The sequence below is a fragment of the Gossypium arboreum genome, chromosome 11 (genome assembly GCF_025698485.1).
Source record: "Gossypium arboreum isolate Shixiya-1 chromosome 11, ASM2569848v2, whole genome shotgun sequence".
NCBI lineage: Eukaryota > Viridiplantae > Streptophyta > Magnoliopsida > Malvales > Malvaceae > Gossypium > Gossypium arboreum.
In genome coordinates this window covers 23,854,958-23,879,326 of record NC_069080.1, presented here as the reverse complement: position 1 = coordinate 23,879,326, position 24,369 = coordinate 23,854,958, and the positions used below count along the sequence as shown (strand labels likewise).

General features: G+C 32.2%; 1 protein-coding gene and 1 pseudogene across 3 annotated transcripts; one reads left to right on the top strand and one right to left on the bottom strand.

The window, feature by feature from the left end:
- Positions 1-4,117: 4,117 nt before the first annotated feature.
- Positions 4,118-9,959, bottom strand: LOC108466016 (autophagy protein 5). Of its 3 annotated transcripts, XM_017766392.2 has the most exons (8): positions 9,687-9,926; positions 9,491-9,615; positions 9,321-9,387; positions 8,843-8,932; positions 8,066-8,153; positions 5,967-6,101; positions 4,980-5,108; positions 4,118-4,757 (listed from the first exon to the last, which is right to left on the bottom strand). In XM_017766392.2, exons 1-8 carry the CDS (start codon positions 9,783-9,785, stop codon positions 4,420-4,422), a joined length of 1,071 nt encoding a protein of 356 aa, XP_017621881.1. In that variant the 5' UTR covers positions 9,786-9,926; the 3' UTR covers positions 4,118-4,419. The 3 variants fall into 3 exon arrangements, with proteins under 3 accessions (XP_017621881.1, XP_052877160.1, XP_052877159.1); XM_053021200.1 differs by having other exon boundaries at positions 9,491-9,959; XM_053021199.1 differs by having other exon boundaries at positions 4,118-5,108.
- Positions 9,960-12,278: 2,319 nt separating this feature from the next.
- Positions 12,279-17,200, top strand: LOC108466011 (syntaxin-61-like; annotated as a pseudogene).
- The last annotated feature ends 7,169 nt before the right edge of the window (positions 17,201-24,369 follow it).

The window sequence follows — 24,369 nt, the reverse complement described above, 5'->3', positions numbered from 1 at the left end:
AATAGCACCCATTTGGAATGGTCAACGACTGGATGAGTTTCAACATATGAGGGATTTGCGTCAAAGAGACCCCCTTTCTCCATTATTTATCCTTGTGATGGAAAAGTTGTCACATATGATATTGACATAGAAATTTAGTTGTTCTTGGCAACCTTTCAAAATTGCTAGTCAATGATCGGCTTTGTCGCATCTATTATTTGTCGATGACTTACTACTTTTTGCAAAGGTGAAAGAGACATAGGTGCTAGTGGCAAAAGAGTGTTTTCAATAATTTAGCTTAGCATAGGGTTTGACTATTAATTTGGAAAAATCTAAGCTATTTATCTTGTATAATATCCATTCAACGGTCTCTTCTCATTTAAGTCAAGTATGTGGCATTCCTCTAACTAATGACTTGGACAAATATCTAGGGGTGCCCCTTATTCATAAAAGAGCTTTCAAGGAGATATACTCTTACATTATTGACTAGGTAATGAAAAAGGTCGATGATTGGAAAGGAAAAATTATTTCGCTTGCTGGAAGGAGAATACTTACACAATCTACAATGAGTGTTATTCCCTTATATACAATGCAATCGACTCTCCTACCTATCTCGATGTGTAATTAATTAGATCATATTAACAGTAATTTGCTATTAGGAGAGTCTACTGAAACTTCAAGGAATCGCTTGGTGGGTTGGTTGCAAGTTTGTTGTTTAAAGGAAAATGTGGTTTAGAGTTGTGACAAGCACGACAAAATAATCTAGCCATGTTACCAAAGGCTGGTTGGAGTCTCTTTAACATGTAGAATTCCTTGTGGTGTGATGTTTTCAGGAAAAAAATATTTTCATGATGCATCTTTTATGGAGGTGGAACAAAAGTCGAATGCTTCTTCTACTTGGCGTGGGATTTGGAAAACACAACCCGTTATCAAATTTGGCTACAAATAGAGAATAGAATATGGTCAACAAGTTCATTTTTTGAGTGATTGGTGGGTGGGCGATGCTCCTTTGTCGTGACGATATCAAAATAATGAATGGGAACATCAAACGAGCAAGGTCTTGGAGTATATTGTGAGTAATAGACAATGGGATTTGTCTATGGTTGAAAGTGACCTTGATTCAACATCTTTATGAAACATTTTTGTTGTCCCTTTATCGATGGTCATTGAAAGTGATGGTCAATTCTTGGTAGGTTCTGCTTATAACATGTTAGTCTCAACATCTTCTACTTTTGTTGCTCATGCTAATTTTGGATGGATTTGAAGGTTACAATGTCCACAACGACTTTGTTTTTTTATTTGGTTGGCTTTTTCTAATCACCTTAATACTAATTAAATTCGTGTGTTTAAAAATATGGTTGTTGCAACAACTTGTTTGCTATGTGGGCATGATACTGAACCTTTTGATCATATTGTTCGTGAATATTTACCAACAAAAGAAGTTTGGATGGATCTTCAGGTCACTACTTGGTAGCTCAATTTTTTCTCTGTTCCATTTAATGTTTGGGTGCATTGTTTTATTTATTCCCATCATATGGGGACTTTGGAAAACTAGAAATAAATTTGTCTTCCAAGGAAAAATCCAACAAGTTTGTGAGTGTTGTAATATGCTAAGAAGTTTGTTGCGGACATCTTTGCTGCCACGAGTGTTGTTATGCGAAGGTTAGTTTGAGGACCATGTTGGATTAAATGGACAAAACCGCCTCAAGAAAGTTACATACTCAACATAGATGGGCCTATAAAATCTCTTTGATGCTTAGCTTCAATTGGGGGTCTTATCCAAATTAGAGGGGCTCATTGGATTGAAGGATTTATGGTGAATATCGGGATAACAGACAACCTAAAAGAAAAGTTATGGGGGGTTCGAGCCGATCTTTGTCTCATAAAATCCTTGGGGATTCGTCGGCTCATGGTGGAGTTAGATGTGCTACTGGTGGTACAATTCCTTCGACTACCTTTTGAGAATAATCAACCTCTAAGTACTTTGATTAAAAATTGCCTTAACTTGATAAATGAATGATGGGTGGCTGAGGTTAGACACATTCATCATGAAGGAAATAATTGTGTGGACCACTTGGCGAATTTAGCTCAAAACATTAAGAGAGGTTTGGTTCGTTTTGAGACGCCGCCGACGAGCTTTAAACCCTTACTCCATAATGATGCGTGTGGAGAGGGGTAATTCGAGTTTAGTTTCCTTGTTTCTTTCTTTTTGTAAAAAAATCAATAATCAATCATTACAAAGTTCAATCGGATTAAAATTAGAATATATTTAGACTTATATCAAAATAAATTTAGATGAATCCATATATTGTGAGGCTTAAAGTTGAAAGAAAATTAATTAAGAATAATCACAAATTTAATACGAAATGAAATTTAAGTTTTAAAATTAACATTAAAATTTAAGTCTAAATTATACCTAAAATCACTAAATTATTAGTAAGTTTATATTTTGATTACTTAACTTTAAAAAGTTACAAAATGATCATTGAACCATTCAAAGCTTTTATTTAAGTCATTAGACTGTTACATTTAAATAAAAAAATTCTAGCTAGCAAGCTGTAAGCGACAATTAGATGATTGATATAGTTGATCAGTACCTATCCACGAGTAGAAGAACATATATTATATCCAAGTCAATATGACAGTTAGTATTGAAGATCAAAGGATAAAGCTATTCGGATTTGATTTGCAGATTCTTGATATTCAAAGGTGTTTCATGAAAAAAAAAACTTAAATGTAGAAGAGAATGAATGAGAACTTTCGATTGGTGCAAGTAGTGCGGATGAAAAAGGCCATCTAGTGGCTATTTTAATAGTCCAGTGACTTAAATGAAAACTTTTGAATAATTCAATGACCATTTTATAACTTTTTGAAGTTGAGTGATCAAAATGTAAACTACTAATAATTTAGTGACCTTGAATGTAGTTTACCCCAAAATTAATTAGTCCATATACTCTGTAAATTTGACTCTTGTAAACAATATGAAATTGATTAACCAACCCAAATAAACAGGTTAACGAGGTTGGTCATCACTGTTGGGATTTGATAGAATGCACCACTGTCTAAGCCTTCCCATCATTCAGCGATCTTATTTTTCCAACAAAATTGAGGATTCGTGGGTGCTGATATTATTAAAATGATCAAATAGTCATGCATTCTCCTTTTCCTTTGTATAGGCTCCTTCCTTTTGGGTGGAGAGAATAATTACATGCTTATTTACTGTTAGTTTCCAAGTGACTGTAAATACTAATACCGAGGTTTTCACTCTTTCTAGTGGGTTACGACAAGGAGATCCCATCTGTCATATCTTTTTATTTTGTCACAATGTTCTCTCTATGGCCTTGAAAAAGGCTGGACTTAAGTCAAATTCATGGTATCAAGCCTAGCAAAGGAAGTACATGGGGTCACACCTCTTCTTTGCGGAGGACAACTGCTTTTTCTTTAGAGAAAACCTTGAAAAGTGTAGGGTCATGAAAGAAATCATCAACTCATACTGCAAGTACTCAGGCCAGTGTATACACTTGGAAAATCAGAGCTCACTGTTAGCCCTTGTTGCCCTCCAAATTTCATGCACATGTTCAGGCAAATTTCAAGGGAGGGAAGAAGGTAGGGAAGTACTCGGGGTTTAACTTGGAATTTTTGTCAGCTCAAAGGAAAATTCTCCAGCCTGTTCTTGATAAAATTCGGGGAAAACTTCAGAACTGGAACCTGGGGGGAGTTGACCTTAATAAACTCCACTCTCTCAAATCTCCCTACTTTCTATCTTTCCTGTTTCAACACTCCTAGAAATGTGTGCAACTCTATTGACAAGGCAATAGGAATTTCTGGTGGAAAGGAGAGTACACTTTACCAGTTGCCAAATAATAAGCATGGCCTGGGTGTCTAAAAATGTAGAACTTTCCATCAAGCCTTGCTTGCTAAGCAAGCTTGGAGTGTCGTTAATAAAGAAAGCTCTCTGCTTAATCAAACTGTGAAGTACTGTAAGAACTCGCACCCATTGCTTCTGCAGGTACAGCCAGGAGAATGCTAAGATGATCATAGAGCGAGTTATAGAGAATTTATTTCAATTTAAAATAGGGGGTTGATTTTGACACCCAGTGAACTCAATTTCTCTTAAAAGCATCCTAATAAAAACATATTTTCTGAACAAATCATCTATTTTCTTTTTTTTTCTTTATTTTAAAATATCAAAGTGTTCATATTTATAAAAAAAAAATAACTAAGTGATCAAACTGGGCTGAATAAACCCATGCCAAGCCTATCCTAGCTCAGTTCAGTGTTACCTCTAAGTATCACAGTGGCTTTTTCTTTTCATTTTTTGCTAAGACATTGATGCAATCAACATATTCAGAGTGTAAAATGAATAAAAAGAAGAGACCCTAACCTCCTTGTCACAACAGGAGAAACATATCCACACATCCAGCCCCTTCATGTGGGATTTTATTGTGCAACTTTGACACAAACACAGACGTGAAGAAAATAGTCCGGGTTTAATAAATTGTTTGCTACCCAAGAGAAGGGTATCTCTAACTTTGGTTCGATACCCTGAATTCGGATAAGCTTGATTTTGGCACTACTGGAAATGCGGCAAGCCTCTGGTTGTTTACATACATTTTGTCCCTGGTCTTCCACTACCTTAACACTGGTCACATCTTCATTCGAATTTCTAACTGCATCCTCAAGATCTACTCCGCCTAATTTTACATTCATTAAGGATTCATCTAAAAACAATTCCGGCAGAAGGATTTTCAAAGCATCGTGTAAAGTGAAGCATTTATCTGCAAAGAAAGAGGAATGCATGTAGCACAAAAGGCAGATAAAAATTGTAAAATTCAAAATGGGATGCAATAAAAAAAGAAACAAATTAAGAGTGTCCAGTTTTGATCTACAAAGTATACTACATTGGAAATAAAGGAGATGACTGTTAGCATCCAATTCATTTCTCCACATGCACAGCTGCCAGTTACAGGTTTGTCGCTTACATAAGAAGCATTGCTTACCTTCTTTGCGGATCTCAACAGGTCGGTTTATGTAAGAGATTTTCTCCCAACTATCGACTCGAGGAATCTCGTCCAAATCATCAAAATCCTTGCTTACACTTAGAACATATAATCTAACTGGAACTCTTCCTAACACGAGTTCAGAAACAATTAAATAAAAATAAATAAATTTAAGGATGACAAAAGATTTATATTAAAATATTAGAAGTAATATCCCAACCAAATGTAAATGCAACCTGAATTGTTTTTCTTTAAGCATATAGAAAGAAATTGCAGCCATGTATATCAACTGGTTAAGATGCACATGCTTATATTCATTAATGCATGCTTAACTAGGTACACAATATGCATTATCATGAAACATAATTGGTATTGACAGCAATTATCTATTTCAGATGGACTATATAAAAACAAGTTGCTTCAAAATATTTTAATAGCTCCCAGTGCGGTTCAACAACTGAATGATAAGTTGTATTCAAACTTAACAGATGATCAAATCTGATTCTTACCTCCTTTCTAATAGTTTTGGCAGGAGATTTCTACTTTGCTAATTATGACTTCTTAATAGTAAGGATAGCAGACTGTCAATGTAGATCCATTCAAAAATTTAAGATCATTATACGTCAAGAACAGGCCACATTCAATAAGAGGTGGAATAGACACAGGAAATAGGCAAATAAATTATGCAGATAATGGAACTGTCAGAAATATTCTGGGTTCTCTACTTGCTGAAGGACTGATAAAAACTGATTTTAAATTAGATGTCATTGGTTCGATATAAGATTCTTCAGGTTAGAGTTTATATTGTTTATTTTCTCTTTTCCTACTACCTAAAGTGTTAAGATTACTCTGGTAATTCTCAGATTTTCTAGAATTACACAACCCAAGGCATTAAAATATTCCACATTGTTATGAAACATATGAGGACCGCATAACTTGAATTTATGCAATTCATGGATCTTCAAGCATAATAAGAAATATGCAAACCTGTTTTCGCTTGTGCAGGCAAATCTGTTTCTATGACGGATTGTTGAGATTTTTGCAGGCACAAACTTGCATACTCATCATCAACCGTTGCAAGTTTAAGCTTAGATGAGACCCGTTGGTAGGCTTCCAAATTACCTGTCATAACCCAATTTTAAAATTGAAGCTTCTTCGATCATAAAGACATTGTTCAAAAGTAGTTGAAATGGAGAGGGAGGAAGAAAGAACTGACAAGTGAAAAAGCTAGATATGTACATTTGTATTCTTGCTGAATGATCGGTTCTACCAGATTTTGCAGGGCAGAGGAAAATACGGCATATCTTATATCAAATACTAATCAAACATCTAACTCCCTCCATTACAAATTCAGTATCCAAATTTCTTTTTCCAGATACCCAAAACAATGCCATTTCTATTTATTTGAACAAATAGAATGCTTGCCAGACACACATTAAAGAATATGAATGGTGATGGTATAAAAAAAAATTTAATTTCTATAGATAAGTTGGAACGATTTTCCAACTCTAGATACCATTTTCACTTGACATTAAGTAAAAACTCACTTCTCTAGAGATGAGTGAAAAACAATCCAAATCAAGAAGAGTTGAGAAATCTCAGTAAGCAGCAAAATAAGGCTGAAAGAAATTGCAAATATGTTTTCCAGAATGTCAAGCAAATATAAGATTTGTCTAGTCATGCCTATTAGGCACAATAAGCTACATCAAGAACTCCTATTAATGAGTCAGTTCAGCCCTAGGCAATAATTTTTAAGAAAATTTCCATTGTATTCCCTTAGAAACCAGATGACTGACCACCAGGATGAGCTTTTCTTATTCTCGAATGCTGCTCTCAATCTGGACACTTTAATTCCATATTTGATACTGTTCTGGTTTAAGCTATCATAAATTCATAATACTTGAATCATAAAAGACCTACGAATTATAGTATCAGCTCCCCAGACATTTTTCTTTTGAAATCCCTTTCTCTAGCTCCCTGCATGCAGAAAATGATCCTAAATCTTATTTAAAACTTTGTTTTACAGAAACCCATAAGAAATGAATAGTTTATGTGGGAAACATAAACCTCAAATCCTTGATTATTTATTGATTCAACAAATCATTATTTACACAATTGAATGTACTCTAAACATTCATTCATTTCTTTCTCCCACATCAACAAAGACTGAAGCAATGCAAAAGAAAAAACAGATCCGGATAAAGAAGGGAACCAAGTAGACATTCAAGAAAATCAAGACAATAAGGTGTCTTCATTCAAGCAACAAAACAGAGGAACAAAAGAAAAGAAATAAACCAGGGGGCAGCAAAAAGACAAAGTTTTCCAGCTCCATGACCGGGAAAAACAAAATGAAAATTAGATTTGTCCATATTTAAAATGTATAATATATATGCCTTCAACAACGCATAAGTTTATATTAACCATTAAAACACACCTTTGACAAAATTGACGATGCGTAAGAATAAAATAGGAAGGGTAGGTGCATTTGTGGGCTATAAGAAAAATGAAATAGGCCAATTCAAATAAAAAAGGCATAAGCTGACAGAAGAACACATGCATTCGAGTGTTGAAAGCCATAATTTGTGAAAAATACTAGAAGTATGATCATTTAAGATCCAATTCTCCCAGGACTTCACTTACATTAATCATAATTGAGCAATGACCAACGTAAGTAGATGAAGCATGACTCAACAGGCCAGCACATGCTACTTAAAAGTAATCAAAGTCACCCAGCTCCAGAGAATTTAGTTGAGTGCATTCCTCAACATGCCCCAATGAAGCTACTTAAACTAAAGTATCAAACTACTCTTTTGCATCCTAAAAGAAAATATTAATTCATGATAAAACTAAGTGAACCCATGCTAGCTCATAGACTAATATAGGACACACCAAATCAAGGCTCAAAAATGGTTCAAGATCGCTTTAGAAACAAATCCCTTCTGTAAGTATATATTTATAACTAACGCCACCTTAACCCTGGAATGCCTTATATTACAACTAAAATAACTGAAATTTTCTATTAAAAATAATAAAAGACCAAAACAAACAAAAGCTAGTCTTGAGTCCTTATCAATGAACATACATACCATTCATGACAGAATGCCAAAGCTCCAGCTGATCAGACTGAGACATGTTCATAACATTCTTGCAATTTCCATTCATTATATACGCTGCCTGTTGGAATAACAGGACACTGTTACAGATAACAGTGATGAAACATCTTTTAATTATCAAATTCAAATGAAAAATTGTTTCGAATAGAGACAAATCTGAGAGGATTAAACAAAAACAACCATGTAGCTATACAAATACATGATGATGTTCCAAATTAAAAGAAAATGTAAGAAAGCATAGTGAGAGACATCAACATCCAGCTTTTAAGGGATTTTGAATTGCTTTGTTCCGTAGTTTTTAACATTAAAAAATCAAATAAGTATTTTAAAATAACAAAAAAAGGCACCTTAAAAAATAACAAAAAGTGTCAAACTCCGAAATCTCAAAATATGCCAAAATGACCTTTTCTATAATCCTATCGGGTAGGTAGCTAGCAAAACATTCACAACATCAAGGCTTTGTTTGGTAGGAAGCTTATAGAAAAAATAATCCATCTTTTAGATTTTATTTTTCTTACCTCAGCTTACAAAGGATATAATGAAAAAATAATATAATTTTAATTTTCTTTCGTTTCATTTTTCAACTATATAAAGCAATGACTGAAAACAAAAATTGTGCACATGCACCAGTATAATATATTGAAGAACTGTTAACATTTTGACCATTAGTAGAAGTGAATTTCCCATGAAAGCAGTGCTATCACTTTCTAGGACATCAGTGCCATCAATTTCTAGGACATCAGTGCCAACCTCTTTCAATGAGTTTATAAAGCTCCACTTCACAGAATCTTCACCTTCACAAGGTATCAATACATTTCCGGGATATCCTCTAAAATGGACCTGTAAGCAGGCAGATTAAAACCTTCAACCTGATACCTAGTTAATGGGATGAATGAAAGAAATAAATTACACATAAGAACCTCTATCCTGAAAGCATTCTGTTCCTAAAAATTACCCACAGATAAAAATGGTTCCGTCTCTTCAATCCCCCCCCCCAAAAAAAAAAAAAACCCCGCTTACTTAGCGTTGATAGTTTTAGGGTAGATTTAAATCATGTAACAAAGTTCAAAAAACGCGGGTAGTTCAATAATCCTTGTATTTTAGCAGGTACAGAAACTATGATTCGGCATTGATCTAGTAGGACAAAATGTTCACAGGCAACCTAGAATAGAAAAGCAGTCGCTAATTTTAATAATGATAGCAATAACAATAGTTAAACGGAACTTACAGTAATGTTCCAAGGCCTTTCAGGCTCAGGGCACAGAAGATCAAAAAGAACTCCAGTTGGTATGTACCTGCAACAAGAACAGTTTTTGGATTTCAGGTTTCAAATATATCTGAATAATTAAACAATAAAAAGAAAAATTCAAAAGCAAGTAAGCTTTGAGAAAGAAGGACCATTTGAGAGGGAGGCCATTGCAATCGAACCAAATGGTATCAACACCTGGAGGAAGTGTGCTGCTAAAATAGGGCTTAATCAAAGGCGCTAACAGCGGCAGATACCCGATCCGTGGAGCTAAGATCTGAAATGGTTTAGAATTAGCGAAGAAAATGTAGAAAAAAAGAAAGAGAGAGGAGAAAGATAAGAGTTGACCAGAGCAGGAGGAGGAGGAGGAAGAGTGGTGACTTGGGATTCGTGGAGATGGATTTGAAGAGGAATTGCGCCTTCCCATACATACTTTGGTGCTTCCATTGCCGCTGTTGAATCCGGATTTGAGGATGGCAGCGGCGACGCCACCGACGCCGGCGGCAGCGTTAAGGAAGGGTTGAGAGGAGATTGGCTCTGTTTTGGCAGAGAAAGAAAGAAACCACAATATGATATGATGAGCGAAAAACATGATAACCTTTGGTTTTTCTATTGCAACTAAATAATAATATTATATTAGGAGTAAAATAGTTTTATAATTATGTTTGGATAAAATAATATTTTATTATTAAATAATAATACAAATTATACCATCACTGTTTTATTTTATAATATAGAAATTTGTATTTATTAAAATAATTTAAAATAAAATATATTGTCACTTTTGGTTACCTTTAATCTTTATACATAAAACCTTTTAAAATTAAATTTATTATATTTAAGTCAATTGAATTTTAGTTCGATTAGCATAAAATTATTGTTAATGTAAAAAAATATGAGGTTGAGTGCATTGAAGCGTATTGTCCTCCTATTCATAGATTGAAAAATAATTATAATTAATTTTAAACATTATATAAAAACCAACTCTACTCAATTTATTTTTCATCAAAAGTTGTCATTAATAACTCGAAAACAAATAATTATTAAAATTTATTAATGGTATCAAGGTATGAGTCAACTTTTAAATTGGAAAAATAATAATAAATATTTTTAACATTTTAAGTAAATAAATTAAATCTTTCACAAAATATAGAGATTGACTATGTATTTTTTTCTGTACTAGGGGATGTGTATTTTTTAGTTATTCTTTTGAATCCATATCACACCTCTTTTCATAGTTGGATTCTTTGTAAGGTTTTGTTTTCAACATTAAAATGATGAAAAATATAAAAGTATAAAAGAAAATTCATAAGTACAATTAGTAAGAAAGATGGAAAATGGATAGAAAAAATAATTTGCTTATTATCCATTATTTGGTAGAGTTGAAAAATAAAGCATTTAAAAAATATATCATTTTAAGCAAACATATGCATCTTTCTCATTTTCTCTCCTTTCATCTATCCAATTTGGAAGGGATGAACAATTCCTCTGAGTTAAGCTCTTTTTTTAAGGAAATAGAGAATGGCGAATACATTTAAATAGGTTTGATTTTTTATAGGATCATAAAAAAAAATCCATTTTTTGAAGATCTCTTCCTACTCTTCGAGATCGAACATCAATTGCAACCATTCGGAAAACGATATCTCTATTTTTTTTCCTTTCGCTTTGCTTCCCAACCAAGCACACACAAAATTTATATTTTTTTTCCATTTTTCCACTCCCTTTTCTCATCCTTCCATTTTTCCACCCAACAAAGAAAGAAAAGAATAAGGGATGTTAGAGAAAAAAGAAAAAAGAAGTATGTTGTGAAATATTAATTTGAGTTAGGGACTAAATCATAAAAATATAAAAAGTTTGGTGATTCAAGTGTAAATATTTAAAATGTGAGAGGCTAAAGTATAAATATGAAAATTTTGAAGAGCTAATAGTGCAAATATCTTAAAGGCGAAAGGGTCTGAAAAGACCAAATTGAACAAATGAAGAAATGAGAAGGATTAAATTGTAAATTTTACCAAGAAGATGTCATAAAAATGATGGAATTGTAGAGAAAGTACAAGGGTAAAATAGTCATTTCTTAAATAAGATAATTATGGGAAAATATCTTTAGTTATGGACAAATTTGGGCCATTAGATTAAATTGAAAAGTAAGAAGAAATTAAGGGTCCGTTTGGTAACCGATAAAAGCTTTTCCGTAAAAGCTTTTCAGGCTTTTCTGATGTTTGGTTGCTTGAAAATGATTTTCCAGGGTAAAATGTTTTACAAAACACGGGAAAAGAAGGCTTTTTTTAAGGAAAATGTCTTACCATCTTGAAATTGGTAAGACATTTTCCAAAAATTGACTCTTCTTCTCCCCTTTCTCCTTCCCCTTCCCCTTCCCCTTCCCCTTGGGTTGCAAATCAATTTGGTCAAGGAGAATCGAAACCATTTTCTTGAAGCCATTTTCAAAGTTGGCTTATCTTAGGCCACCGACTGAGACAATGGCTTGAAACCTGGGTAGAAATAAGACCAATTGAAAACCTTGGAAGCAACAAATCGCAGGGGCGTAAGCTATTGAATAAGTTATGGGTCTTGAGGCAGATGTGGCATCTTCTGAACCATCGAGAAAAAGCTCATCTTTTTTCAATGCAACCAGAGGGCTCTTAGGACGCTAACGCTACTACCAGCCCTCAAGTTTAAACTAAAACACGACATGTCTATGATTATCAATCCATTGTACTCTATTTTTGGGATTTCACATCATTTCAGAGAACTGAACGCTCCTCTCTTTTTCCCGATCCTTCCGAACTGTGGAAAATCACTGATCTTCACCACTTGGTTTTCCTCAGATTGGCGGCAGATGTGAGAAACCATGTTACAACTTTATACTTCTTTTTGTTTAATCTAAATTATTGCTAAAGAATTGTTCCTTGCATGTTTACGTGATATATAGTTACTTCCAAGATGTCTAAAGCTCAAGATCCACTTTACATCGTCAAATAAGAGATTCAAGAATCTGTAAGTTCGGCCTTTATTTATTTTTTGAACCCTGTTAGAGAGAAAGAGAGAGAGATTGCTTGATCTTCTTTGTTTCGGATTTTCAGTTAGATAACGTTTTGGGTGTTTCTTTTTTGTTGGTATAGATTGATAAGTTGCAATCAAGTTTTCATCAATGGGAAAGAATTCTCCCCAACACTAGAGAACAAGTACATCTCATGAAAGAGCTACTTGCTAATTGTGAGAGCATCGAATGACAGGTACTCAAATTAAGAATTCCTCCTTAATTGAACTGGATCCTTGAGATAAGGGAAAAGACTATGTTGTGATGCTGTGTCTTACTTCATCTTTGTTGGGTTAATTGAACAATTTTAATCCAATTTGCTACTGCTGAAAAAGATACATTTCTTGATAGGAAGGTAGATGAGTTGAACAAAACAATAGATGTGGCAGCAAGAGATCCTTCTTGGTATGGCATTGATAATAGAGACCTTGAAAGCCAGAGAAGATGGACTATCACTGCTCGTACTCAGGTATATCATCTTTATAGTTGCTACATTTTTTTAATTAAGGATTGGAGATATATTAATAATGTTTATTTGTTGATTAGGGCATTGCTGGCATTGTCCTGTTAATATAATTGTAACTTATTGTGATTCTTAGTCTTAATGTCATGGACCCTTTTTAAGGATTGTTTTGTTGAATTAGGTAGGAGATGTGAAGAAATCTGTAGTAGCCCGAAAAGAAAATGGTAATTTCGCAAGTGCAATGCACCGTGAATTAATGAAACTGCCAATTTCGCATCAATCGAACAGATCATATCAGTATAGTGCAGAAGATAATGATGACTTTATCGCATCAAAATCAGATAGACAAATGCTTCTTATAAAGTAGAGTGTCCTTGACTACACTGCCTTAAGTTTGTTTCACTAACAGACTCCGTCATCCAATTTTAATAGTTTTCGGTTGCTTATTAATTGGTGGTTCTAGGCAGCAGGATGAGGAGTTGGATGAACTTAGTGCAAGTGTTGAGAGAATTGGAGGTGTTGGCCTTACAATACATGAAGAACTTCTTGCACAGATGAGTGTGTAACGGTATAATCTCTATGGTACTTTCTCTTTTTAATCTTTACTTAATCATGCATGAATTATTTAATATGTTCTTTTCAATTTCAGTGTAGGATCAATATCTACGATTTCATATGCTAATACTTTGGTGTTTCAGGAGAAAATAATAGATGACTTGGGTACTGAAATGGACAATACAACAAGTCGATTGGATTTTGTTCGTAATTCCCTTTAATGGCGGTTTAGTAGATGCAAAACAATCCTATCTCAATCCGAGAGTGAATTGTTTGGCCTTTTGTGCTTACATTTTAACTTGAGCTGAGTTTGCTGCCCATTAATTACATAATAGCTTGTCTTGAATGATTACTTTGTTTTGAAAATTCATGTTTTTGTCTGTAATACCTCGAAAATTTTTATAGTAAAATATTATCTATGATATAGTAAAATAAGAAAATAAAGTGACAAAAGGAAATTTTGAGTTATGTCAATATTGGGAAGTATATTATGATATATTAATTCAAGAAAGGACTAAATTGTAAAAGTGAGAAAGTTTTGTTGCACAAGAGTAAATACTCAAAATATGAGGGGTTAAAATGTAAATATAAAAAAGTTGAAGGACCAATAGTGTAAATATTTTAAGGGTGGAATGATCTAGAAACTAAGAAAAATGGATGAATTAGGAACAAATTGAATAGATGAAGAACTATGAGGGACTAAATTGTAATTTTACCAAATTAAATGATGATTCAATGATGGAATTTTAAAAGATAATAAAGGGCAAAATGGTCAATTGGAAGAGAGAGAAATCTAGAAAGTAATAATGATGCTAGAGATATTTTGATATTTTATAATTATTTAATTAGATAAATATTATTTAATTAATATTTTAATAAGATATTCTATTATTATTTTATTAGTATATAAAGAAAGAAAGATGAGGAATTCTCATCCATCTTTCCATGCGTGCAAACGTTAGAAGAGAAGAAAGGAAAAAAAAAATTCTTTTCTTTACAATTTGGTCCTTCCACCAAAAATTCAATATTTTCACCCAAAAATCAAAAGAATTTCCATAGCTACCAAGAGAGAAAAATGTTAAGGAGACTATGGGAAGTTAGAATATCAAGTTGGATTCAAGAAATGGAAACTGAAGGAGAGAGAAAATCAAGATGAAGATTGAAATAAATAGAACAAGGTAAGAACATCATGATTTCAATATATTTTTAAGTTTGATATTATTGAAAAATCTTGAGATTAATGTTAATGTAGAGTTTCCTTACATATGGTCCTATATTCTTGATGAGTTAGTAAAGGGAAATAGGAGAAACTGATGAGAAATATTGTAGAGAAAGGGAATAAAAGTGTTATAAACTTGGTAAACAACCTTTTTCACTAAAACAGTTTTGGACAGCAGCATTAGTCTGACTTTGGAAAATCATCAAAAAAATTGGAGAAAAATAATTAGGCTCTTAAAGTTACAATTTTAAATCATAAATGAGTCTATTTTCAATATAAACAAACGAGAACATCATCCGAATCCTGTACAATGAGATAATTAATTTTTAATGAAGAAGGGTCAGAACTGTCAAACAGCAGAACAGGGGTAAATTTAAAGAATAAACTGTACTTATTGGCTAAACAAAAAATTCTAAAAATTTTATGGTAAGAAGATATATGAGTCTAGTATCAAGGAAAATTAGCGGATCTTAATTTGGAGTTCTATAGCTCCAGATATAAATAATTTAGTGACTATGACACAGATGGACAGCTTGAATATTCATAAAAGTAAATAATAAAAATTATAGATAATGTTACTTACAAGTGTGTTTTATACATTAAGGATGTGGAATGGAGAGGAGAAGGAGGAAAATATATATGAATATTCAGCTAGCATGGCTAATTTGCATGTTTTAGGCTTAAGGACTAAATTGAATAAAAGTAAAACTTCAGGGGGTAATTTAGTAAAAATGCCAAAAATGACCAAATTGAAGGGAATGAATTGTTTTATTATCTAAATTAATAAATTGAATGAAATTGTCAATTTAAGATCGGGTGAAAATTGAGAAAATGGTAAATTACCAAAATGCCCCTGAATCTTGATATTTCTGCAATTTCGCCAGGTAAGTTCATGTAACTTGAATTATATTCTTAAATGCTTGAAATGTATGTTATTGATGTGAATATAATTTGAATGTTCATTGTATGAAAATTGATGAAACATTGATATATTTGATAAAAAGGGGAAGAAATCCTGGTTGAATGAAAGGAAAATTCGATGGATCTCTGAAAAGGAATTGACTGTAAAAAGGATCTAGCCCGGATAGTTGATCTTATCCTGATATAGCCCTCCCAAAGAATATGTGTAAAATGGATTTAGCCCAGACGGGTAATCCGAATTAGGGTCTAAATTTAGCCTAGACTGGTAATTCAGATCCAAGCTCATTAAAGTAATTGTCGTTGCAGGGGATTTAGCCTGGACTGGTAATCCCGACAATACCCTATGAGTTTATATTACAGGGAATTTAGCCTGGATTGGTAATCCCGCTGTAAGGATGAGGTTCGCAAGAGTGTGCTTTCTGAAATGAAATGTGTAGGACCATGGTTGAAAGATACATGGCAACATGATATGAAATGTGTAAGACCATAGTTGAAAGATACCATGGTAACATGATGGGAAATGAATAAGACCATGGTTGAAAGATACCATGGCAACGTGACATGAAATGAATAAGACCATAGTTGAAAGATACCATGGCAGCGTGACATGAAATGAACAAGACCATGGTTGAAAGATACCATAGCAACGTGACATGAAATGAGCAAGACCATGGTTGAAAGATATCATGGCAACATGACAGAAAATGAGTAAGACCATAGTTGAAAGACACTATGGCATCATGTCAAAGATAAATAAGATCGTGGATGGGAGATGCTATGGCATCTATTGAACAATTGATATTCAGGTAATATGTATCAGATGACGAATGGTTATATGAAATGGTTGTGTGAAATGTTTACAAGAACTGGTCATATGGAAATATATGTACAAAATAGTTGTATGAAATAATTATGAAGATAGATAAACGAAATAAGTATAAGTACATGGAATATAATTCATGTTAAGTTTGATATAAACTATTACCGGAATAAATATACAACATATATGGAAATGATGGAGCATGAAACATTGATATAATGAAATAATTGATATATACTTATGAAGAAACGGTAAGAGCATGATATGTTTCATGTGCATATATGATTATCTCTGATATGTTGATACAAGGAAATTATGTAAGTAAAGATAATTATTAAACTCAAGTGTGACATGTCGAGAAAATAAGTATATCAATGTTGAATTTATATGAAATATGTGTAAGTATACTAACAATGATGTTGTTTGACGCTTAGACAAGTGCCAAGCTATTGATTGAATGGTAACATGTTTAATTATAATGAGCATTGAAATGGTAAGTACTTAGATGAAAATATAATTTAAGATTTTGTGAAAAAAAATTCTATGATCCCGATTTAATTCCAGTTGGTTTCTAATGTATGTTTGGCGCTTCGAGGGCCCAATAAAGAGAGGAATTTCAAAATATGAATAACAAATGACTCAGAATTATCTGAAAATGTTCAGTAAACTCCGGTAATGCCTCGTACCCTATTCTGGCAATGGATACGGGTAGGGGGTGTTACATTGTCCATTGCAGAAAAAAGTGGCTATGGTTTTGAAGAAGGCAAGCGCTAAGGGCCAGATTATGATGATATTATTTTTGCTAGTTTTGTTCATTATTCTATTCATTCTGGTCTTCCTTACTTAGTCTTCTGATTGTTATACACAAGTCTGATATTTGGATATAACCATCAGAGCTGCGGAACATAGAGGAGTTGGTTGGTATGATATCAAAGTGTTGAATAAACGATGATATGCTGAATGAAGATAGCATTTTTCTTCTGTGCATGTGGAATTGTTGAACTTGATTTAGGATTATATAAGAGAAGGATATATGTATATGTAGACTTCTAATTGTAATATATGTAAAAACAATTTAAATAATTGAGTATTATTATATATTTAATTTGATTTATTTATTTATAAATAAATCATTGTAATATATGTAAAAACAATTTAAAATATAAATTTATTAATATATGTAAAAATAGCTTTTCCGGAAAATATTTTCAGGTAATCTGCTAAACAACAGATAATATTTTACACAGATTCATCCAAACACCAGAAAAGTAAATCATTTCCAGAAAAGTAAGTCATTTTCCAGAAATTATTTTCCGAAAAACATTTTACTGGCAAACAAACGGAGCCTAAGATCATTGGATAGAAATCATGACTAATAGATTTTTTATAATATTTTAATATTAATTAATTAAGAATTTTTTTTTATGGAAACATGAAGAAAATTCTTCAAGCTTCATCAACCCACCATCCATCACTAGTATATATAAGGGGAAATTTTACTTTTTATGCAACTTAGTCCTTTGTCGTGAAATTCTACCATTGCTTTCAAATTTTTTAGAAATTTCCCTAGGCACCAAAGAAGAAAAATAAAGAAGAAATCCTAGAGAGTATGTACATAAATTTAGACCAAGGAATTAGTAGAAGGAAGTGGAGAAAATTTTTAAAGTAAGAGAAGGATGGTCATGAATTAAAGAATGAAAGGAAAAGAAGCATAAATGGAAGAAATCCTTAGTAAAAGAGGTAAGTTTTCATGTTATATTTAATTGTGTTTCAAAGAATTGAGTTAATGTGTTATGATTAGAGTGCATACTATATGAATTTAAATAAAATACTAGATGAAGTAAGTAAATTTATACAAAGCATCAAGTTTCCATGAGAAAAACAAATGTATTTACTAAAATAGATTTGGACAGTAACAGTTGCTTAAATTTGAAAGTTCACCAAAAATTGTAGATACCAGATTACAGGTTTGTTGAGTCTAGTTTATCATAAAAGAAATGGTGTAAGTAAAGGAGTATTAGATCATGATATATATGAATTTTTGTGAGAAAATGTCAGAACGATTTTGAGTTCCCTTGTTCTAATTTTGAAAAATCACTATAAATTGTAAAAGAATGTTTAGGAAATGAAATTTATATGGATGAAAGCTTAATGAGCCTATTTTCAAAGGAAATAAACAGTAACTTAATATGATACTTTTTTGAAAGATAATAGATTTTTAGTGAAGAAGGGTAAGAGTTGCGTAACAGCAAAATAGGGGAACATTTGAAGAATAAGTTGTAATAATTGGCTTAAGTAAAAATTTTGAACTTTTTATTGTAAAAATTTAATTGAGCCTAGTTTCAAGAACAAAAGACAAATCTTAGTTTTGAATCTTGTAGGCCGAGATATAAATATTTTAGTGATTGCCACTCAAATGAACAACCTTGATAAGTGTGGGGTATGTCTCGCATTTCAGTCAAATTAAGACGAAAATAAGATTGCTATCTCAACAATGAGATGCCACCTCGTCTCGACGACGCGAATTCCATGTCACGATGTGGTGATGTATCATGCAATTTTCACAATTTTCTTCTCCCAATTAAACTCCTATTATTTGTTTCAATCGAACTTTGATCAGTATAGATTATTTTAATATTATTTGACCTACAAAATTAACTTATAAATAGACCTTTTACAACCCTAGAAAGGTAATCTATAACACATTTAGGTATTAACTTTTACAAACTTTCAGAGAACTTTGTGTTTAAGTTTTGAGGGTTCTTATTTTCGGGTTTCAGGGCTTAGTTTTTATTTTTATGTTTGTACTCTTCGTTTTTTCCGTTATAGTGAAGTTATCTTTACCCGTGGTTTTTATCCTTTTCTGAGGTTTTTTTCCATATAAATATTTGTGTTCTTTTAAATTTTCTTCAGTATTTTACTTGTTTGTTGCTTAATCGAGTTTATCCCTAACAAACTAGTATCAGAGCTTGATCGATTTTCACATTCAACCCGTTCAGAGATGGCAACAATAAGGTTTGACATTGAGAAGTTCGATGGCATCGCAAATTTCAATCTGTGTCAACTTCGCATATCAGCAATTTTGATCCAAAGTAACCTTGATAGGATCCTTGCTGAGAAAAACCTAACGACATGGAAAAATAAAAATGGGATAGGTTAGATAAAAAGGCTTTATCCTTAATTCAATTATGTCTAATAAATAATGTGTTATAAGTGGTGTTAATGAAGAAAACGACATAAACCCAATGGAAAAAGTTAGAAACCCTTTACGCGACAAAGTCTCTAGCTAATCGGTTAGTATTAGAACAATGGTTGTACACGTTCTGCACGAACGAAGGTAAGTACTTTAGAGGTCACATCATTCAATTTATTACTCTTTTGAATGATTTAAAGAATATTGATGTTCATATTGACGATAAAGATCAGGCTATGCTATTATTGTGCTTTACCCCCTTCATACAAGTCTTTCAAGGAGACTTTAGTTTATGGTAAAAATAGACTCTCGTTCGAGGAAGTGAAGGGACATCTATTGAGCAGAGACAAACTTGACAATGAGCTTGGTTCAGATAGCAAGTCAGATAAGAAAGCCTCAGTTTTGGTAGTATCAAGGAAGTGAGACAAAAGATTTCATTATTATAAGAAGCTAGGTCATGTCAAGATAGATTGTTACAATTTACGAAATAAAAGGGCAACTAAAAGTAATGAGGAAGATTTAGCTGGTGCCAATTTGGTCGATGACAAGGGTGATGATTTCTTGTTGATGTCAATAAGTGAAAGCTTCAACCTTACGTCCGAATGGATCTTGAATTTGGGGTGTTCTTTCCATATGTGTCCCAACAGGGATTGGTTTTCCACATACAGTTCAATTGAATGTGAAGTTGTGTGTATGGAGAATGGTTTACCCAGTAAGGTAACTAGTATTGGTATTGTTCAGATTAAGATGCGTGACGGGACAATCAAGACACTGTCAGATGTCAGGTATATAGCTTATTTAAAAAGAAATATCATTTCCTTAGGAATTTGGACGCAAAGGGTTGTAGAATTAATATCGAGTCAAGCGGCATTAAGGTATCCCGTGGAGCTCTCGTTTTGATGAAAAATGTAAAAAGATTGACAGCCTTTATGTTTTGGAAGGATCAATGGTGATCGGTGAAATCAAACATCCCTCATTCGTTAAAGAGTCGAAGTCAACTCATTTAAAGTAGAGGCAACTTGGTTATAGTAGAGAAAAATGTATGATCATTTCATATAAGAGATATTCTCTTTTAGGTGCATGTTTTGAAAAGATAGGGCACTGCATTCATGAAAACGAAAATTGGGTAAAAGTCTGATAATGCAAAAGTCGAAAGCTAAAAGTCTTTTAACTTCAAAGCACAGTTTTGAATCATTTAATATCTTACAAAATTTGAGATAGGCCTGTGGCGAGCTTTGGCAAAGAAGACATTATGGAAATACGAGTCAATGTGGAGATTTGTGGAGTATGTCTCACATTTCGGTCAAATTAAGACACAACCAGAGAGTGACGCTATAATGAGGAGGAGCTCCTCGTCCCAACGAGCTACCAACATCATGACGAAAAGAAGACTGTCATCCTAACGACACAACGCCACCTCATCCTGAAGACACAAACTCCATGTCACAATGTGGTGACGTGTCATGCAATTTTCTTAATTTTCTTTTCCCAGTTAAACTCTGATTATTTGTTTTAATCGAACTCTAATTAGTGTAGATTATTTTAATATTATTTAACCTACGAAGTTAGCCTATAAATAGGCCTTTTACAACCCTAGAAAGATAACTCATAACATATTTAAGTATTAGCTTTTATAAGCTTTCAGAGAATTTTGTGTTTACGTCTTGAGGATTCTTATTTTTTGGGTTTCAGGGTTTAGTTTTTTTATCTCCATCTTTGTACTCTTTGTTTTTTCTCTTATAGTAAATTTATCTTTACCCATAGTTTTTTATCCTCTTTTGAAGAGTTTTTCCATGTAAATATTTGTGTTCGATCTTTTCAATTTTCTTCAATATTTTATTTGTTAGTTGCTTAATTTGGTTTATCCTCAACAATAAGAGTTTGTTTGTGTGATTAAAGAATCCTTAATTAATGTCACACATAGGCATGATATGTTAAGAGCCAAAGATTCATGTATATAGAAAAAAAACATTAAGGATATAGAATGGAGAGGAGGAGGAGGAGGAAAATAATTGAAGAGTTATAATATTAAGAAATTGCTACAAAGGATGTTTTTGCTAATACATAAAGGAAGTGCAAATGTTTTATTGAAATACTAAGTAAGTAGTTAATATAAAATGAATTAAGGAGACCCTGATTGACAAATTGATTGGTAAATGTTAATAATAATGTCATGTAGAGAGGATAACCTACTTTTAGAGTAAATCCTCTAAAGGACTTATTTGTTCAATGTTGATAAGTGTGTTAAATTTATAGATTTGGAATTAATGGCATGTTCATAAGGTTCATTACAAAACATCATATGTTTAAGAAATAAGTGGTTGGGTAATGATTTTTTATATTAAAGTTGATATGTTTTAAAGTTGAAATGAAAAAGGGACTTAATTGTAAAACTTGATATTTGCTTAAAATTATATGAGATAATTATATGTTTATGAATTGGTACATGAAATTAGGATTAAAGGATGTTTGGAGATAATTTGGTATATGGATTAATATGGTTAAAGTTGACAAGTAAACATGGACTAAAAAGAGGTAAAATATGAAGGACTAAGGTAGTAAATTAACCTTGGCATAAAATAAAGCATCGAATGACAATTTGGTATTGATATCAAGCTTAAAGTATCGATGATCTTATGGAATATGATTATCGATACATTGGACAATGTACCGATACATAGGGTATTTTTCTTGAATTTTTCAACTTCGAAGCTCATACCTAAGCCCAAGTATCAATACCTTAGTGCTAGTATCGATACTTTGGGCCCTGTTTTACATATAAATGATTCAAAATGAATTTTTTCACTCGTTTTAAGTTGTACACTGAAATTATGTTAAAAACATGTTCATAGGGTTAAAATATAATTAGAAAAGGGTTTAGATAATTGAATTTAGCTAGGATTACTATGGCACCCAAATGTGACATTCCTATATTCGACTTGGTAGTCTAGTCAGGTATAGGGATGTTACATGGTGTGCAATGGAATACTATTTTTGGAATTGATTATTGTGGAGGTATAGATTTTAGAACCATAAACCTTTGGTATAAAACTTAAAACCATAAATCAAGATTTCTCTTGTCAGATTATCAAGAACAAAATGCGAAAACATATAAGAATCTTTCGATATCTTAAAATCTTCAAATGTTGTGGTTTCGATCTTCCAAATTAACACGCAAGTATTTTAGAGAATGTGTCTCTCTTTTTTGAATATGGGATGTTAAAAAAGTTAAATATGTGTAATCCAAGGACCATAACCCTAATATATAATTTGTGCACACTAACTTTAATTTCCAATCAATCTATCATCAATTAAAAATTAGTTAATAGAGTATCTACACATATTTGGTCATACTTTATTCAATAACTGAAGCCTAACAAACTTTAATCTAATTAGATCACTTTTAATTTGGGCTAGCTTTTAAGATGGTAAATAATAACATGTAATTTTCTTATTATTTTCTTATTATTTTCTTATTATATATATGCGATGCACATATTATTCAACAATCTACCAGTTGGGCCACATATATAACACTAATTATCTTATAATTACATGTCATTATATAACCTTATGAACTCAAAACTTTACTATCATAACTAAAAGGTATTTCAAACAATCTCATCCATTGATTATATTAGCATTGAATCAATGTGAATTTTATTACATATGTCATAAATAAATCCATTTTTTATCACGTGTATTAACACAACAGAATGACATAGATCAAGTATGGATGTGTAGTATGAAAATTACATACAATGTAATCTAAACATGCCCATTTTCAATTGATCCTCTTTAATCTTTAGTAAGATCAAATTTTACTAAAATCAAAGTGTGAATAAACCAAATAAATCTTATTTTTGCAGAAAATAACCTCAAACTAAAATAACTAAAAAAGTGTCTATAATAAAAAAAAATTTAAAATTACAAACTCTCACTAAAATTGAATATCCTAAAATGACATTACACCCATATAAGCGATGTGCACATAAAAAAAAACATTAGGTGAGAGTCCTTTAGTAAGGGGGTCTACACTCATGGAGTCTGTCTTAATATGCTTTATAAACAACAACCATGAATTTAGAATCTATGTGCTTTGACTTTGATGTGCTCTTATTGTTATTGAAATAAATGAATGTCATTTATTGTTATAATTTGTACCTTGTTAACAACATTTTGCATCCATATTCCATCAAAACTAGAATATGTATACTTGATGATCTTTTACTTATTAGACTTTTGATATATGAGCATATAACATTTTATTTTTCTAAAAATAGTATATGAATCATTTTGTTACTTTTTAATTTTCCATACATGAATTGTTCAAATATCTGCACAACATCCAATAATGCACGCGATATTCGGATACATATAAACTTGAGCACACATTAGATTCTCCACTACTAAAGCATAGGAAAGCTTTTGTATTTTTAAATCTTAAAATCATTCTTGAAACATTGTTTGAGAGTAAAATATGTCATCAACATATAAAATCAAAATTAAAACTTTATTCCCAATAAACTTATTGTATATATAATTATCAATCAAATTCTTGTCCATGGAAATTTATAATACAATTAATGAGAGATCTATAATTGTTTATTCATCGACTACACTAGTGGCTAATGTCTTTATGCAAGATCCTAGGCATTCTTTTTATGTTCTTTGCTATAAAGATTTGGTTCATCTCACATCCAGTTACACGGACGACTACAGCAATTATTGGATTTGATTACAACTTATCTTTGATGGGATCTATGAAAATTCAATGTTTCTTAAATGCTTTTGCTTTCTCTTTCTTCACTTTTTTTTTTACT

Excerpts from the sequence above, each read along its gene's own strand:
- LOC108466016 (XM_053021199.1), bottom strand. The coding sequence starts at position 9,785 with ATGGAAGCACCAAAGTATGTATGGGAAGGCGCAATTCCTCTTCAAATC. Across the intron at positions 9,388-9,490 it reads AATGGCCTCCCTCTCAAATG|GTACATACCAACTGGAGTTC; the intron begins GTCCTTCTTTCT and ends TTCTTGTTGCAG. Across the intron at positions 5,109-5,966 it reads GCCTGCACAAGCGAAAACAG|GAAGAGTTCCAGTTAGATTA; the intron begins GTTTGCATATTT and ends AACTCGTGTTAG.